This window comes from Ammodytes marinus (genome assembly GCF_949987685.1).
Source record: "Ammodytes marinus genome assembly, chromosome: 23".
Taxonomy (NCBI): Eukaryota; Metazoa; Chordata; class Actinopteri; order Uranoscopiformes; family Ammodytidae; genus Ammodytes; species Ammodytes marinus.
In genome coordinates, this window is record NC_137227.1 from 20182147 (window position 1) to 20202036 (window position 19890).

Sequence of the window (19890 nt, forward strand, 5' to 3'; positions counted from 1 at the left end):
CACCGAAACACTCACACACTAATTAACTAATAATGGACTTAACACTTTGAGAATGACGCGCACAGGTAAATATTGACTTTTTTTTTGGGTTCAAACGTCACTTTATTTCACACGCAAACTGTTCAGCTGTCTGTCTGTCTGTCTGTCGCCAATCCGCAGACCGTGAAACATTTGTCACACTGTCTCGCTGCTCTACTTCTCTTACCGGCTTTTACAATGAGTTATTCGTCATTTGTAACACCTAAAAGGCAGAATTTATTTTACGGTATTCTTACATTATTACGTGTTATAGTGACGCATAGGGGCTGAGACATAAATACCGCAAAGTTCCCGCGAACACAAACCCTGTGAACCCATAGTCACTCACACACACAGTTATACAGTTTGTATTGACGCTATATCACCTTTGAACAGGTGCGCGTGTAGCTTTTCGCTTCCTTCTGATGCCTTCAGGTTCAGTGGGAAATTTGGACAATTGCACTAAAAAAAAAGGCAAGTTTATAACTATAGCACAATGGAGACACAAGGCCATTCATAGTGATTTACAGCCACGGACCATAGAAATACATTACACAGAAGACATTAGAACATATTTTGTAATTGTATTTAAGAGGAAAAGGCAAAAACAGGCAAAATAATTGTTCTTTTTTATATAAAGAAATTGTATCGAAAATAAAATAAAAAGTTACATTTTCACGTAAAAAGGCTGATGTTAAAACTACTTTTTTTGGAAGTAAATCAAGTCAAAAAGAGATTTATTAACAATAACTTTTTTATTAATGCAACGTGTACACTTTCAGAAACACACAGAGAGAGACACACACACACACACACACACACACACACACAGGAGGACGTAGCTATTGACAAATCAAGGAGCAAGTTCCAGAGAAATGTTCTGTCTGTTTCCACAGTAATGACACATAGCTGGTTGGAGCAGTTTATTTAGTGTCAGTGCATATGGTTGAGAAATGTCTTCATCTCTCGTGGGACTGGTTATGTTAATACACAGCCTAGGCTCTGTAAATGGGACTGGTTATGTTAATACACAGCCTAGGCTCTGTAAATGGGACTGGTTATGTTAATACACAGCCTAGGCTCTGTAAATGGGACTGGTTATGCTAATACACAGCCTAGGCTCTGTAAATGGGACTGGTTATGCACTCAAAAAAGTTAACTCAGTGAGCTGTTGAATTTAATTAATGTTTTTATGTCAAATTTAATTAACATGTCTGTGTTGGCTTTTAAAACGTAACCCACTTCAGTTGGTTTCACTTAAATGTAAGACTTCTTAAAACCAAAGAACGCCAGTTGAGTAAATACAAAGTAACAGTTTTGAGTAAATCGCACAATCAAGACTGAACACACAACAATTGTCCTAGATGTGTTGCCGTAGGCCAGCATTGCGCATGCTCGTGAACGTGGACATCGGGAGCAAGAAATTCAAACGTCGCCATCTTGACTACAGACGCATGGCAAGCACCAAGAGAGTTGTACTGAACAGCCATCTAAAAATCCTCATAAGTTTGAAATTACCTTTAAATGCAACATGTTTTCTTTCTGCAGTTAGGGAAGCAAGGCAGTGTGAAAAAGGATTTACCTTTTCTGTTTTTTGGTAAATAATTCTCATTGCTGGGTCCATAATCTCCAATGTGTTGTGTCTCTTAGCCTGTTATCTTATATATACACTGTGTTGTTATCCAAAGTGTGAAAAACATTGCATCGTATGACATTTTCTTCCATTTCAAACGTTTTGGTCGTAACGTTTGACGGCAAGATATGCCTATTGTATTTGCATTAAACGTTCAACTATACTACTTGTTTTGTGTACTCTTGGACCGATATCTTATGCACTATTTAGTAATGTGATTTGAATTAACATAATTATTATATATGTAGAAGTTGTTGATAATATATAATCAGGTGAAGTACGTTTTGTCAACCAATTAAGTAAAACAAAGTACAGTGGTTCCCACACATACATACACTGTAAACAATTGCTGTAAATTTACAGCAGGATTTCAACAGCATTAACCTGTTATTTATAAAAACAGCATTTAACTGTTAATATAAAAGGCAGTCTGTTAAATGACAGTCCTTTGCTGTTATGTTACGGAATGGTAATGTTTTTCAAAAATACTGAACTTTGCTGTTAATTTACCATCAAACTTAGAAGGGACAACTTGACATGAGCTGCCTGCACATGTGAAGCTTATACAATTTTCTTCATTAATCCTCATCCATCCACATCTTAACTAATAAGTGTTGTTTACTTTATATCCTCTGGTTAAGTTTACTTAAAGTTGAGTTATATTTACTTGGAAATCGAAAGTGCAGTTAACATAATTAAACCAAGTTAGTCTGAAGTTATGTTTACTCAGTAGAATGAAGGAAACGGATTGCCTTCGATAAATCAAGTAAGCACAACAAAGTGTATTGTAGAGACGCCCCCTTTCCCACAATGACTTGCACTGGACTAAACGTTTGGTATGTTGCTATTTGCACCCTCAGTAAAGGGGATGTTTCACTCCATTACGTCACTATGCATTTTGTTTAAATAAAACATTTCTGTGTGAACTAACCGTTATTTTTGGTTATAACAAACGGTTTGTGGAAATCTTAAGCAAGATCCCTAGTTCAACTCAGGAGACAATTTGCAATATAAATTAATCATTCCATTGAACTTGATATATTGTGACAAGTGTCTTGAAGTAACAAACAGAAGCTGATCTCTGTGTTTAGCATTTGAACAAATAGGGGACATAGTAAACTTACATATGGAATGAAACACATCTGCCCAATGAAATATAACATCCCCTTCACTCACGGTGCAAACAGCAACATAACAAACATTTAGTCCAGGTTCATCCCTTTTTTTCATTAACAGTATAATCCTGTCAATTTTAGTGACAGTAAAATAATGTTAATTTAACAGTATTAAAATGGCAACCCTGCTGCCAGTTGATTAATGTTTTTTTCCAGGGAAATTTCTTACAGTGTATGTAAGTTAAGTTGGAACTACAATGTGAGGTTAAGTTAGTCTTGCTTAATAAAGTTGAGTCATATTAACGTAAGTGGGTTAAGTCAGTAGAATGATTATCTTTGTTGGTATTACTCAACACAGTTAATTAAGGCAAATGTAGCCATGTTATGTTGAATGTACTTAACCTAGTTAAGTTGGTTGCACACAAGTGAGTTGATTCCATTTTAATCATAATTTTCAAATATATCTAACTTAACTCAGTTGTGTGGAAAACGTTGACATAACTGTATTAAGTAAATTCAACAACTTATTTTTTTGAGTGTGCTAATACACAGCCTAGGCTCTGTAAATGGGACTGGTTATGTTAATACACAGCCTAGGCTCTGTAAATGGGACTGGTCGTGTTAATACACAGCCTAGGCTCTGTAAATGGGACTGATTGCACATTGACAAAATAATAAAGCACACGATTGAACCTATAGGGGTGAAACGTTGTATCATTGGGTTTCTAAGGGCGCACTCACAGACTAGTTGCCCTGTACTTTGCTGTAGCCGTAGCGTAGCCCAAATGTCAAAATCAGTGAATATCCCCTCACGATTCGCTACCTCTCTTTACTAGTGTGCGCGCTGAATAAAAATCCAGTGTTAATACACAGCTTAGGCTCTGTAAACAAGGAGGTCCCATCGTAGCTAGCAACATGCCAGTTTACAGAGCCTAGGCAGTAGTATTAACGCTGGATTTTTTTACAGCACACACACACACACACAGTACAGACAGGTAGTGGATCATGAGGAGATATTCACTCCACCTTTAAAGTAACCATGGACTCGAAAAGAGTATTTTTATGGATGGCTTTCTGACGTCCAAAAGAAAAGTAGTGTTAATACACAGCCTAGGCTCTGTAAACTGGTGTGTTGCTATAGCTACGGTGGACCCCTTTGTTTACATACAAGTTAACAGAGCCTAGGCTGTGTATTGACACATACAGTACAGACAGGTAGCGGATCTTGAGGAGAAATTCACCGATTTTGATTTGTTAAAAAAAAGTGATTTTGTCAACAAGCGTTCTCCAGAATCGCTGACTCCACCTTTAAAATGTGTTTATAGTAGAGGTGGGCATAGATTAATTTTTTTAATCTAGATTAATCTAGATTAATTTTGGAATTAATCTAGATTAATCTAGATTAAAATGTCTCATTTGAATTCATTCATAATATGTGTGCTCCCTAAATAATGACTCAAAGTAAGTCTTTGAGAACGTGTTTCTCAAGCTGTGGCGCATCAGACCAGGGGCTCATCTGCTTGAGGAAGCTGTTCTACTATGATAATTGGTGATGAAAATAAATAATGTTCAACAAGATGTTACTTAGTAACGCGTTACCGGCATCGGACCTCTTTTTTCAGTAACGAGTAATCTAACGCGTTACTATCTCCAAACCAGTAATCAGATTAAAGTTACTCATCAAAGTCACTGTGCGTTACTTTTTCTGTAATTTTCCTTAGTGAAACATTTTACATAACTGCACAAATGACTGCGATTGCGATTTTATGTAAATAAATGTGCACGCATGTGTCTCTAAACGCTCCAACTGCTCCAACCGCTCCTCTCGTCTTTTTGGTAGCGCCCCTCTCTGACATGCAGCGTGTGTGTGTGCGCCTGTGTCTGTGTCTGTGTGTGTGTGTGTGTGTGTGTGCAGCAGCATTACGGCCGAACTGTGGCGCAAAACAAAGTTTTCCCCCCGATGAAATATAGCGTCTGCTAAGGGGATATTTAGGATTCGGGTACGGTGACGTTGAAGAGATAGAAGTGTTTAAAACTTGGAAACTTATAGTCACGTGGCGACCGGTGGCCACACACACCCACCCTGCGTTCCAATACCCGATTGTGTCGTGGGCAAGTGATGGAGAGAGAGAGCGGCGGGTGTGTGAGAGAATAAAGGCTCCTCAAGTGTCAACAGCGGCCCCCGGCTATTATTATCTCCCCTGAGCCGAACAGGAGGTGGAATAAGAGATTAACGGCGATATTTTTTTTATCGCCGATAAGAGTCTTGCGTTAACGCAGCACGTTAACGCCGATAACGGCCCACCACTAGTTTATAGTTAAAACAGTGCGTATTTTTCTTCAACTCTGTTTCTCCAAATCTGTCTAATGCCGAAAAAATGCCGAAAAATAAAACAAATAAATAATAATAATCTAATAAAATAAATAAATTATAATAATCTAATAAAATAAAAAATGCAACAAAAAAAAATCTTAAAAACAATTAAAAACAATGTGTGTTTCCCCTCAGCTCAGCTCCAGCCGGCCGTGGCCTTCTGATATCGACCAATGGGATGAGGAGGGCTTGGGGGCGGGACTAAGATGAGTGCCGAGCTGCTATTGGAGGAGACGCTCATCAAGCGTTCGCAGCAGAAGAAGAGAACGTCTCCGCTGAACTACAAGGAGAGACTGTTCCTCCTCACCAAGAGTCGGCTCACATACTACGACGGGAAAGCAGAGGTTACGTTTTGTGTCTCTGTCCTCTTCACAGCAGACCCGGGTTAGAATCCAGCCCGGGTCGTTCTCTGCATGTCATTCCCCTCTCTGTCTGTCTGTCTGTCTGTCTGTCTGTCTGTCTGTCCTCTTCACAGCAGACCCGGGTTAGAATCCAGCCCGGGTCGTTCTCTGCATGTCATTCCCCTCTCTGTCTGTCTGTCTGTCTGTCTGTCTGTCTGTCTGTCTGTCCTCTTCACAGCAGACCCGGGTTAGAATCCAGCCCGGGTCGTTCTCTGCATGTCATTCCCCTCTCTGTCTGTCTGTCCTCTTCACAGCAGACCCGGGTTAGAATCCAGCCCGGGTCGTTCTCTGAATGTCATTCCCCTCTCTGTCTGTCCTCTTCACAGCAGACCCGGGTTAGAATCCAGCCCGGGTCGTTCTCTGCATGTCATTCCCCTCTCTGTCCCATTTCATATCTGTCTCTCCAAAACTGTCTAATAAAGACAAATGCCCAAAAATAATCTTAAAAAAGAAAATGAGTGCTGTTAAGTTTCCACTCCTTCAAGACCTACTTCACTAGTGGGAATATGAAGGTGTATTGAACTCTGAGATCCTATGTAGTATAAATGTGCAAACATTTTAGAAATCGGTTCATCCTAGCCTGAGAAAAGGCAGAAAGAGTGTTTTATGGTCTCGCTATCTAACCCTACATTTTCCCATGCGTGACATCACACATGGTAAAATGTAGGGTTAGGATTAAGAGGACAGCTGGGCCAAGGGAAGACTGAGGGAAGACTGAGGGAAGAAACACCTCATTCATTATATTATAATAGTGATTTTATAATGATAGAACGCCGGTTTCATATGGGTGAAGTATTCCTTTAAGCTATGCAAAGCTCACTGGCTGTCCCTTCATATTTCGCCCCAGTGTGCAGTTCATATCATTATAAATATTATCTGCTGTTAACACGTTTGTTTTGGGCCAACAGAAGAAGTTCCGCAGAGGGTCGATCGAGCTCAGTCAGATCCGGTGTGTGGAGATCGTGAAGAACGGAGGAGGAATCATCCCCTGTCAGAACAAATACCCATTCCAGGTACTAAACCACAGTGAATACTCAAGCATAGATTATCACAGCTTTATCCAGTGTTCATACAGCCTAGGCTCTGTAAACTGGCATCTTGCTATCTACGGTGGGCCCTTTTTTTCTAAATACTTGTGTTTACAGAGCCTAGGCTGTGTATTGTCACAAGATTTGTATTTCAGCACACACACAGTACAGACAGGTAGAGCATCGTAAGGAGATATTCACTGTGAGCCAGAGGTCAAAACAGGGGGATATCAATTTATTCACTTTTAATAATGTATTTTTTGTTTGTGTGCAGATTGTTTACGACACCAACATCCTGTACGTGTTCGCTCCGAGCCACGACCGGAGAAGTCTCTGGGTCCAGAGCATCAAAGAAGGTCGGTCTCCACTTTACAAGGTTTTTTATATATTCTACATTCATTACGCAAACTGAAATATGTCAGTAAAATAAGGAACTTTTCATTGATATTATAGTATTTTCTACATATATGAAAATACTAGAAATATCAATCAAAAGTTAATTTGTTTGATGAAATATTTCCGTTTGTGTAATGAATCTAAAATATATATAAAAATTTCACTTTTCAAATGAACTTTCATGATATTACATTTTTTTGGAGATACACCTGTACACTACACTACTCTAGTACATTATTTTGCTTAAAGGCACTCTGAGGAACTTTCAGTTTGTGTTGATTCTAGCGCCCCCTTTGGACAAAAGCGGTAGTTTTTTTTACTACGCCAGCTGTTGTTCCTGGGTGAGCATATACCCATGACAAAGGCATAAAGAAAAAAAGAAAAAAATAGAATTATTTGCACTGATGGTCTCGTTTGCTGTTACATGTCATTTATGATCATCAGAGGAAAAATTAGACTGTTTCAGAAATATTTAAAAGTTCCTCGTAGCACCTTTAAAGGAAACAGCAGAGGAGGTTGTTCTCACATGCCTCTCTCACAGTTTGTAGTTCCTGAACTGTTTTGCAAAGATGTTTTCACACCTTCAAACCACACGTTCACACATTGGGTCAAGTTTCCAACGAAGCTCTGCCCCCCCCCCCCCCTCTCTCTCTCTTTCCACTGCTGCTGTACTATGTGTGTACATGTGTCTGTGTGTGTGTGTGTGTGTGTGTGTGTGTGTCTGTGTGTGTGTGTGTGTGGGTGTACATGTGTCTGTATGTGACGCTTTACCTGAGAACTGTACAACGCATTCACTACAAAAAAAATCACATTTCCCGCACGTTTTCTATTTATACTCTGGACTGTGCAGTACTTCAAAAGTCAAAAGTCATAGTCAGCTCTATTGTCAGTGTCTTCAATATGTTCCACACACACACACACACACACACACACACACACACACACACACACACACACACACACACAGACACACACACACACAGATACACACAAATCAAAATTACATTTCTCTCCGAGCCACGGTGCAATAAGTACAAAAAGATCAAATGAGATAAGATGAAATAAGTAATACTGTATGTACAATAAATACATTCTACATAGTGCAAAAGGTAACGCAAAATAAAACAGCATAGAAAAGTTTGAAAGGTGCAATATGTGCTGTCTGCACTAACATGCAGAAGCAAATAATTTTTATGTGGAAACAACCTTGACAAAGAACTTTTTTTCTGATTCTGTGAGGTTGTGGTTAGCGCCCACACACACACACACACAGACACACACGCACAGAGAGTCACGCACGCACATGCAGAGATACGCACACACACACACACAGCGGTAAATAGGTCAAATGCTGCTTTACTGTTTGGTTAAGTTAAAATTTAGCCATTTAGTTTTAACCAGCTCACTGTAGAGCAGCACTTTTCAATTTAAGGGAGGGAAGGAACCTTGAAATGAAGGTAAATCGGGGGATGACATGTTTGTAAAACAGGTAGACGTTAAAGGTGCTCCGAGGAACTCTCAGTTTGTGTTAATTCTCTCGCCCCCCTTTGGACAAAAGTGGTAGTGTATTTACCACGCCAGCTAGTTGTTCCTGGGTGAGCGTATACCCATGACAAAGGCATTAAGAAAAACTATATAAAAATAGCATGCTTTACACTGATGGTCTCGTTTGCTTGTACATGTAATTTATGATCATTAGAGGAAAAATGAGACTGTTTCAGAAATATTTAAAAGTTCCTCGTAGCTACTTAAATTAACACACACTGTTAACTCCTGTGCACTTTGTGTCCACCTTGCCTACACCTCAACCAACCTTACAATATATATTTTTAAGACTTTTTATTCATTATTGCTGTATAATTATTTGTTGTGCTAAAACGTAGCCATTCAGACAGACGGCTAAAACCACATTTCTTCTTGTCTGCAGAGATCAAAGAGAACTCGGTGGTGTCGACCAAGTTTCACCCTCAGTTCTGGCAGGAGGGTTTGTGGCTCTGCTGTCGCCAGGTGGAGAAACAGGCGCGGGGCTGCGAGGAGTACAACCTGTTTGGAGACAGTAAGATATTATCCACTGACATATTATGCTTTAATAACTGGCTGATAATTCATACGGTAAATGGTTAAATGGACTTGACTTATATAGCGCTTTTTAGCCAATTTTCTCAGCCGCAAAGCGCTTTACATGTCTTACCACATTCTCACACACACACACACACACACACACACACACACACACACACACACACACACACACACACACACACACACACACACACACACACACACACACACACACACACACACACACACACACACACACCAATGGCATATGACTTAATATATTATTGTAGCCTATTTAGAGATTTAACAAGAGCTGTTATTGAATATCATATGCATTTGTCTTAACTAATGAATGTATGTATTTCTCCTTGCAGAAATGTAGCAATTCTGAAATGCTTGTTGTCAAAGTCAGTGAGTGCGCTGAAAAAAACTGGTGTTACTAGACAGCCTTGGCACTATAAACGGGGCATGCTGCTAGCTACAGTGGGCTCCCTTTATTTACCTACCCTTTGATACTGACCAGTTTACAGAGCCTAGGCTGTGTATTAACACTGGGCTTTTTAGTCAGCGCACACACAGTACATACAGGCAGATCGTGAGGAGATATTCACTGATTTTGACAACAAGTGATTTTGACATATTGTAGTTGTAAAAATAATACGCGTTGGTCCTTTAACTTGCATCATTTTTTGCAGTGTAGCATTTGAAACACTTGATTCGCCAAGTGTAAAAGAACAAACAGGAACTCACGTGGTTAAGTTATATTTAAACTGTTAGATGATTCAATCATTCAGACTATTTTTGCAAAATGCTTCAACAAGCATAAAAAGCTCCAGTTCTGGATCACAGGTCATAGTTAAAAAAACAGCAGAAATTGTGTAAGTTAAAGGTGCAGTGTGTAACTTTGGGTGTGTCAGAGAAGTGAAACAATTTCTAAGATATATTCTCATAACTGAATAAAGAAACTTTCCTCTCAGGAAAATGTGATCCCTGGAACACTGTTTGAAGTTAGAAAGCTTCCTGAAAAGTTACTGTTTCACTGTTGTTGTTGTTTACAGCAGTAGGGCCCACAGTTTGGTTTACAAACATATTCTAGTCTTATACGTTTGGTTCCAGGTTCCTCAAAATAAAATTTCATTTACGATGATAGGATTATTCAATACTATGAATTACATGTAGAGAAAGTATGTTAAATAAACTATCTGCAGGCTCTGTGAATGTAAACAAACCCCCCTCCTCTGAAACTACACAGTGCACCTTTAAAATAAAAAAAATGTTGAGTCGTTTTGGTTGGGTAACAGTTTCTGTTCCTGTTTTTGTAGTTTCCAGAAAACCTTTACCCCCAATTCCTGGAGAGGAGCGCAAAAATGAAAGGGTAACCATGCAACACACACACACACACACACACACACACACACACATTTCTCAATACAAATTGTAGTTGCTTTAATGTCAGTAATCAACTGGCAAAGTGTCATGATGATATATAACACACACTGACACACACACTCACTCACTCACTCACTCACTCACTCACACACTCACTCACTCACTCACTCACTCACTCACTCACTCACTCACTCACTCACTCACTCACTCACTCACACACTCACTCACTCACTCACTCACTCACTCACTCACTCACACACTCACTCACTCACTCACTCACTCACTCACTCACTCACTCACTCACACACTCACTCACTAACTAAACCACTTTGGACACTATTATGTTGTTAAACAATTACATTTCTCTGGCTATATCCAACATCTAGATTTGTGTTATTTATAAACAGATGCAAATGTACGCATAATTAGTTAGATATCGCCACATTTGCATATTTATTCACACACACACACACACACACACAGACAGACAGACAGACAGACAGACAGACAGACAGACAGACACACACACACACACAGACAGACAGACAGACAGACAGACATGCACACACACACACACAGACAGACAGACACACACACACACACACACACTCTAACCTATCCTCCATTGCAGCGGCGGCCGGCCCCTCCCCTCCCCCCTGGAGATAAAGATGAAGAGGAGGATGACTGTGTTGTGGCGCTGTTCGACTTCCCGGGCGCTGAGTCACATGACCTGAGTCTGGTGAAAGGCTGCGAGTACGTCATCCTGGAACGCTGCGACGTCAACTGGTACAAGGCTCGCAACAAGTACGGGTAAGAGGAGCACAGCGGATATATTCAGTCATTTATTTGTAACCATAGCGAGGAAATGTAGTTTTTTTTTAAATAATTTTTTGGCATTTTCAAGCTTTATTAGATAGTACAGAGTTGAAATGGTGAGACAGAGAGAGAGAGAGGGGGGGGGGATGAGTAAAGGTCAACGGGTCGAAATTTGAACCCGCGACCACTGCAACAAAGGCCAGAGCCAATATGGTACACGCTCTATCCACTACGCCACCGGAGCATATGGGGACACCAGTTTGTAAACGCTGCCATACTGAGAAATACAGAGAGAGTTTTGTGGAGCTGATAGGCTTAATCAACTTTGTGTCAACTCGTTTTTTGTAATTATTATATATAAAATAATAATATTTCTACCATTTTTGTCTTGGTGTGTTTTCCAGTGAGGAAGGCTACATCCCAAGTAACTACGTAACAGAGAAGAAATCTGGAAACCTGGTGCAGTTTGTGTGAGTTTGTTAATCATTAACTGTCTCAATAAAGTTACAGCATTTTGAACACATGATACCGGATGAATCTAAGGTTGCGTTCCGAATCGCATACTCTTTCTTTTTTCTATACTACATACTACATCCGACGATAAAAATAATCTAGTTAGGATGCAGTAGGCATACTATTGGGACATACTTTTCTCTCTTATTTCATCATAACATTGCGCCTTGATCTTGCCTCTTGTTTTTATATCCGTCGCATCCCCGTTTGTTTTCATATGGAGGCTTCGTCGATGTTACGTCACTTCACGTGCTCACTGGATTGTGGGTCAGAATCGCCCAAATAGGATGCACTTTTCAACACTAACAATCTTGGCCGCATGAAGTAGGACATCCGGGTACTTCTAACCATCCTAAATCTGGCCACAAGAATCGGGACATCCTAAATCTTTTTTCTACATACTATATAGTAGAAAGTATGCGATTCGGAACGCAACCCGAATGTCTAGACTTGTTTACTTACAGACTTTATGGGTGAAAAAGGGTTCTTAAAAAAACAATTGATCAAATCTACCATTGGCCCAAAGCACATTTAGGACAAGTCTAGCTACCAGTAAGTTACTTATACTCCATAATGTGATTTCACTTTATTTGAGCATGGACAATGCACCAAAAGAAAAAAAAACATCAACATTGTTCAAGGCAAGGAGAGATTTTTATGTAATAGCACAAATTTACAATATTATTTTTGTTTTCATCACAGATTGTTGACGTGGCAGTTTGGATTTAGCCAACTCTTAAATTTCAGACGATTTAGTCAAGCTTTTGGACGAATTGAGAAAACAAAATCGGAAAGTTGATAACCTTAACTAAACCATGAAGATATGATTGATTTAAATGTGTTTGTTTGTTTGTTTGTTTGTTGTAGTTGGTTCAGTAAACAAGTCAACAGGAACAAGGCGGAGGAGCTGCTGAGGAAAGAGGTGAGCGTTCGTTACTTTAATTCTGTCCGTAAAGGTCGTCAACGTTTTAACCTTATTAAAAGAAAATTGTATTTCCACTTTATTGTGAACTTTTCAACTTAATTCTGAAAGTGCATAGTGAAAAAAAAATGTCCTCCTCTCTTACTTTTCTCCCCCCTGGCCATTATAATCCCCCTGTACTTTCAGAAATGCCCAAGTTTTTTGTGTACATGCTATGGTGTTTTATGTCTGTTGTTGTCTTGTACTGTTCGTATGTTTTAAACCACTACCTCCTTGCTGTGAACCAGTTTGCCCTCTTGGGACACTAATAAAGACCTTGAACCTTGAATCTTGACGTGAAAACTACATTTTAAAATCTTATTTCGCCTCTGTGTCGCCCCCTGTAGGACAAAGAAGGATCCTTCATTGTGAGAGACTCCAGTACTCCCGGAGCGTACACCGTCTCTCTCTACACCAAGTCTGCAGCAGGGTAAATACTGTGTTTACAGCTTTAAAGACTCTGGTTTAAAATAGTAACAATCAATATATATGATAATTCACACTGATAAATAGCTGTGTTAACCAGAGGAGAGAGCAAGAGAGATCCCTGCAAGGGTTTTCAAATCAAATCAGTTTTATTTGTATAGCCCATAAACAAGTATGGTTCACAAGTATCCATGGAACTGAATTGTGCTCAGTTTGTGGTGCCGGTCAAGGCAATTTAAAATAAAATGTGTGAACTGAAAAAACACTTCATATATGATATCAAAGTTGGGTGTCTCTATAAGCTTTTACAAAAATATGATTAAAAATAAATATTCATAAATATTATAAAACTTAGTTAAAAAAAAAAGATTTTTGGACAGAATTGTGTGGGCAAATAACGTTCTCCATGGCAACAATCATTGTTTTTATAGAACGTTCGTGCTTGGTTCAAAATACTTATTGTGTCATAATAACCAGAGCATAGCCCATCGCAACATCTAAAACAGAATGTCTGTAAAGTTTATCAAACTTAAATGAGAATATCTCTAATTTGGATGGATAAATATGCCTCTATAACTCTTTTGAGATGCTTTACCATCATGCAACTAACTCCCCAAATGACATGGTTAGAAGGATTTTGGTTTACAGGGACTGTAAGGCTTGAATGAGATGGATGTAAGTGTGATTGTTGAAATCTTCCTGTGTGTATTTGTAGGGAAGGAGCTGCAGTTATAAAACATTACCACATCAAGGAGACCCAGGGCTCGTATCCTCAGTTCTACCTGGCTGAGAAACACCTGTTCAGCTCCATACCAGACCTCATCGAGTACCACAAACACAACGCAGCAGGTAAACAACACATCTATCTATCTATCTATCTATCTATCTATCTATCTATCTATCTATCTATCTATCTATCTATCTATCTATCTATCTATCTATCTATCTATCTATCCATCCATCCATCCATCCATCCATCCATCCATCCATCCATCCATCCATCCGTCCGTCCGTCCGTCCGTCCGTCCGTCCGTCCGTCCGTCCGTCCATCAATCAATTTTAGGTTTATAAAACTCAGCGCAGCTCTAAGTGACTTTTAGTTTCATGTTGGCCGTGAACTTGGTCATATGAATCAACAATTTCAAAAGCTCATTTTATAGAATTGTATTTTAGAACGTGTGAAGAAAGAGATCTAAGCCAAAGTTCGAATCAGAAATGTTCTAACGGGAAGTCCAATGTATTTTAGAATTGTGTGACGAGTGGAATAAGGATCTAAATGCAACTTTCGAATCAGGGATTTTTCAAATGGTCGACCAACTGACATGACATGGGGTTGACAGACATTCCTAATTCCTTTCATATACATATTAGCATTCAGTTTACCCCCCAAATAACATACCAGGGCCTTTAAATCTACCCCCATTCATAACTCTTACATACATATCTCTCCCTTTGTTCTGCTGTATCTCAGGGCTCGTTGCCAGGTTACGGTATCCAGTAGGTAAACAGGACAAATCTGCTCCGTCCACTGCCGGTTTCAGCTACGGTGAGTCCTAACAGAGCTCTGCCTAAACATTGACACACACACACACACACACACACACACGCCCCCCTTCCTTCATAGTAACACCCAAGCCCCAATTACAGCGAGTTCTACAAGCATCCGATGCGGAAGTGACAAAAATGTCAGTTCACCGAGTGGCCACTACGAGGTGGTACCAAAACAGAGCAATCTCTCATTGACTCCCATGTTAAATAGGCCGTTTTCACAGCATTATTAAACCTATTTACGGACTGGTCCAAAAAATTAAATCCTTCTCCTTCTGTTGGCCTGTTTACAGAGCCTAGGCTGTATATTAACCCTGTGTATTAACCCTTCCCCCCCCCCCTCCCCCCCATAGAGAAGTGGGAGATTGACCCCACTGAGCTGACCTTCATGAAGGAGCTGGGCAGCGGGCAGTTCGGTCTGGTGCGTCTGGGGAAGTGGAGAGCGCAGCACAAAGTGGCCATCAAGGCCATCAGGCAGGGAGCCATGTACGAGGAGGACTTCATCGAGGAGGCCAAGGTCATGATGTAAGGGCGAGTGTGTGGGGGTCTGTGTGGGGGTTGTGTGTGTGTGTGTGTGACATATAGAGACATTAGTTTGCATTCAAAGACTATGTTAGACTTCTTTTGTTTCTTTTAGATCTTATGTAAAGTATCTTAAATCTTTAATGTCTTACAAATGCCCTGAAATTTGGGAGTAGGTTTTATTTAAAAAAGAAAAAAATACCAGACACCAGTTTGTAAACGCTGCCATGCTGAGAAATACAGAGAGTTTTTGTGGAGCTGATAATAGGCTTAATCAACTTTGTGTCAACTCATTTGGCGACGTCTTCAATGTAACCAACATTCTTTCATATGAAAAAATTTACGCACAATAGCTTTAAATCCTCTCCTTGTTGATGCATAATCATCTACTTGTCGATGCATAATCATCAACAATAATCAGTTTGTTTACCTTCCAGGAGACTGTCTCACCCTAAGCTGGTGCAGCTGTACGGTGTGTGCAGTCAGCAGAAGCCCATCTACATCGTGACAGAGTTCATGGAGCACGGCTGCCTGCTGAACCACCTGAGGCAGCGCAGGGGCAGCTTCAGCCTGGGCTCGCTGCTCAGCATCTGCCTGGACGTCAGCGAGGGCATGGAGCACCTGGAGGCCAACGGCTTCATACACAGAGATCTGGTAACGATAATAATAATAAATGTAATTTGTAAAGCATCATTGTTAAGAATAATCCCAAAGTGCTAAGTGGTAACTCCATGCAGCTTAATTTGTTATTTCTAATTTGGTTACCGTATTAGTTATTGTTTCTTATACCTGAAAAAGGCTGGATGCAGTAATGTTTTTAACCTATTTTAATTAGAATGTGCCATATGCAAGAATCTATCTATCTATCTATCTATCTATCTATCTATCTATCTATCTATCTATCTATCTATCTATCTATCTATCTATCTATCTATCTATCTATCTATCTATCTATCTATCTATCTATCTATCTATCTATCTATCTATCCATCCATCCATCCATCCATCCATCCATCCATCCATCCATCCATCCATCCATCCATCCATCCATCCATCCATCCATCCATCCATCCATCCATCCATCCATCCATCCATCCATCCATCCATCCATCCATCCATCCATCCATCCATCCATCCATCCATCCATCCATCCATCCATCCATCCATCCATCCATCCATCCATCCAAAAAGTTTGACTTTCTGTCTCTCTCTCACACAATCATGTTTTTCATCTCTCCCTTTCATCCCCTCTTCAGGCGGCCAGAAACTGTCTGGTGAACGACTCTCTAGTGGTGAAGGTGTCTGACTTCGGCATGACCAGGTAACAATTGAAATCCCAACAAATTCACACAACTGATATGTTTACCTACAAGATACAACTCAATTTGATGAAAATGAATCGCTAATAAAAACTGAGACATCAAGACTTTAAATTTCAAAACGAAAGGAAGGAAATGTTTTAAAAAAAGAAGAAAATAAGCTAACTATGGTGGCCCTTTTGTTTACATGCCTGTTCACACACACACACACACACACACACACACACACACACACACACACACACACACACACACACACACACACACACACACACACACACACACACACACACGTAGAAAATTCTGCAGTGAGATAGATTGTTTGATGTTGATGTGTATTTTTGTAGATACGTTTTAGACGACCAGTACACCAGCTCTTCGGGGGCCAAGTTTCCTGTGAAGTGGTCGCCTCCTGAAGTCTTTAACTTCTGCAAATACAGCAGCAAGTCGGACATCTGGTCATACGGTAAGCACACGGTAACATCCACGGGACCATCTGAGAGTTTAGGCCTGTATTTGGATTCTAGGATCTTTTCTGATTTTGTATTAAGAAGAAGATCCTCTAACTTTAGGAATCCTTAGGAACTTTCCTTAATCAGGTCTTAATTTTAATTACCATGGTTACCAGACAGTTAAAGGTGCTAAGAGGAAATATTATATATTTCTGAAATGGTCTAATTTTTCCTCTGATGATCATAAATTACATGTAACAGCAAACGAGAACATCAGTGCAAAGAATGCTATTTTTATCAAGTTTTCTAAATGCCTTTGTCATGGGTACGCTCTTTTATAAAGTTTTTCTTAATGCCTTTGTCATGGGTATGGTCTTTTATATAGTTTTTCTTAATGCCTTTGTCATGGGTACGCTCACCCAGGAACAACAGCTGGTGTGGTAAAAACACTACCGCTTTTGTCCAAACGGGCTGCTAAAATGAACAGAAACTGAAAGATCTCGGAGCAACTTTAAGATAGGATTTGCAAGTTGGAAGCAATAATTTAAGAAAAATTTAGTATGAACATCACGTCTCTATCAGCCTCCACTCTGCAGTTGTTGAGTTTTAACACACATTCTAAATCTAATCAAACTTCTGTCGCTTGTGTGTAAATCCAGGTGTGTTGATGTGGGAGGTTTTCACGGAGGGTCGAATGCCTTTCGAACAGAGTACGAACCACGAGGTTGTTACCTTGGTAACCAAGGGTCACCGGCTCTACAGGCCCAAAAAGGCCACGCCCGCCATCTATGACATCATGACGCTTTCCTGGCACGAGGTGAGAGCCGTGAGAAACCATCTGAAAAGTTAATTTTTTATGCTAAATTTGCACTGTTAAGAAAAAGTTTGGCAACTACACTATACAGCCCCAGACAAAATTAAGACACCAGTCTGTTTTTTATCTTTAATCTTTATCTCTACATTACTTGAATGTAGAGAATTTGCTATAGATGTTGTTAGTAGTTTATATTATAAAATGAAAATGTTCATTTTACTCAAACATCAGCCTGTCAAGAGTAAAACAAGAGAGACTGAAAATTTGGAGAGGTCTCTTGATTTTTTCCTGAGCTTTACATTTCACTGTTAAACAACGGGGGCAACAAAAGTGACGCTCTATAGCTTTAAGTTCCACCAAGCAAAGCCCTAATTTATGGTTTTTCTCTCTGTTTCAGAGGCCGGAGGAGCGCCCGTCGTTCAGTCAGCTCTGCCTAATGATCTCTGATGCTCTGGAGGGTGACGCCACGCCCACAAACTGACCCACTGACCAATCGGCGGTCCATGTTTTGACGTCAACCACTGCATGAACCAATCAGGGGCTGCATTCCACTAACAGACAGAAGGTGGGGAGGGTCTGGTCTGACTGGAGGCTAGATTGATGACTGTATGAACCAATCTGAGGCTGCCTTCCACTAACAGACAGGGCCAGGCTCCTGATTGGAGAAAGTCCAGACTGATCTGAGGGAGAGAGTTTGAGTCATCGAATGTGAAGCTTGAAACATCAGGCTTGTCCACTCATCCACCACATCACATCTGCTTATCAATCAAATCAACCCTAAACAGCTGGACTGACCACCAGGAAAATCACCACAAACTGCAGCTCCTGTTGGATACGTTTTAGGATGAATCTGACGCAAACATGAACTCACAGCAATGTAAAGAACGTCTAAAAAGCTCTTTTTTCGGACACATTAACTCAGAAGTCCGTTTGGGATTTTCTAGGACTGAGTTTTAGGCATTGAGTCCTTTTTTCAGAGATCCGTCTATGTTTTGAGAATAGTATACAAGTCACAACTTCAATTTTCAGTCAGGACCTGGCTTTTTAAATGATTATGTGACATTTAATGCATCTCATTGGTTTATCTTTTTTTTTTTTTTTTTTTTTTTTTTTAAATGTACCACCCCATCATATATTTTTACATCATGCAAATCTGTATTTAATGTTATTTCTATCACATCCTGTACATTAATATTAAAAGTACTGCAGAAGAGAAAGTCAATGATTTGGAAGTTATTTAAATTGTTGAATACATATAAGTTTTGAGGCACACAAAGTAGAGCTGAGGCAGTTTTGTTTTGCAGATATTTTTTTAGAAATGTTAAAATATATTCGACGTTGACCTGATGATGCTTATGGATAGAAAAATCAGGGAAACGCCCAAAGTTAAATTTCAAATTGTCAAATATTTTGATTTATTAAAAATGAAATGCAAACTAATGACCTAACTTTCTGTGCTGCATGTTGCCATGATATAAGATTCTAAACAGTACACCATTTTATCCAGACAGTAAACAAACGCAGCAGATTGATAGAGAGCAGAGTTGATTTTGTCAGCAGAAATGACAGATAGCAAGCTAAATACAGTAATGTGAGCTCCAGAAGTTAGTTGAAAACTCTCTCAAGTAGTTTTTTAGTTTGTAAAGACTCTTTTAATGTAATAGTTAAGTTCATAAACGTCACTTTTTTGGCTCTTTTTATAAAGTATCTTTCAGTTTCTTTAGTGAATTTGAATTGAACTGAGAAACGGCGGTAACTATCTGTATACAGACAGTAAAGGTTTATAAAGTAATCTAATAGTGAAAGTTGGCACATCCTCTTCTCCCCTGTCATTAAATGCTGAATTTACTGGTTAATTCACTTCATCCACAAGCTTGTTATGTAATTGAGGAAGTCTGTCTGGTTTCTATCATTGTATAAAAACCAAGAACCAGTTTGGCTGATTTAAACGAAGACTATACAACATGGTAGGTTGTTTTCCTTTTTATTTAAAAAGACAATTACATATGGATGATTATACTTTATAGAGGGCTGACATTTCTGTATTTAAAATCCCCTTTTTATTGATTTCATGTAATAATCAAATTTTCTGAGATTTTGAATT

General features: G+C 39.5%; 1 protein-coding gene across 2 annotated transcripts in view; it reads left to right on the forward strand.

Annotated features, from left to right (window-relative positions):
• The window catches only part of tec (tec protein tyrosine kinase), a 19611-nt gene extending 69 nt beyond the window's left edge, over positions 1-19542 (forward strand). The window contains exons 1-18 of one of the 2 annotated variants that reach the window (XM_080052325.1): positions 1-65; positions 5276-5484; positions 6450-6554; positions 6844-6925; positions 8893-9021; positions 10349-10401; positions 11047-11225; positions 11636-11701; positions 12612-12666; positions 13053-13135; positions 13847-13980; positions 14603-14677; positions 15033-15204; positions 15639-15855; positions 16458-16522; positions 16868-16986; positions 17632-17789; positions 18184-19542. The exon at positions 1-65 is cut by the window's left edge and continues 69 nt beyond it. In XM_080052325.1, coding sequence (XP_079908451.1) covers positions 5347-5484; positions 6450-6554; positions 6844-6925; positions 8893-9021; positions 10349-10401; positions 11047-11225; positions 11636-11701; positions 12612-12666; positions 13053-13135; positions 13847-13980; positions 14603-14677; positions 15033-15204; positions 15639-15855; positions 16458-16522; positions 16868-16986; positions 17632-17789; positions 18184-18267 — 1914 coding nt within the window. In that variant the 5' untranslated portion in view covers positions 1-65; positions 5276-5346 and the 3' untranslated portion in view covers positions 18268-19542. The remainder of the gene's footprint in view (positions 66-5275; positions 5485-6449; positions 6555-6843; positions 6926-8892; positions 9022-10348; positions 10402-11046; positions 11226-11635; positions 11702-12611; positions 12667-13052; positions 13136-13846; positions 13981-14602; positions 14678-15032; positions 15205-15638; positions 15856-16457; positions 16523-16867; positions 16987-17631; positions 17790-18183) is intronic. The other variant, XM_080052326.1, reaches the window with a different exon arrangement.
• Positions 19543-19890: the final 348 nt, after the last annotated feature.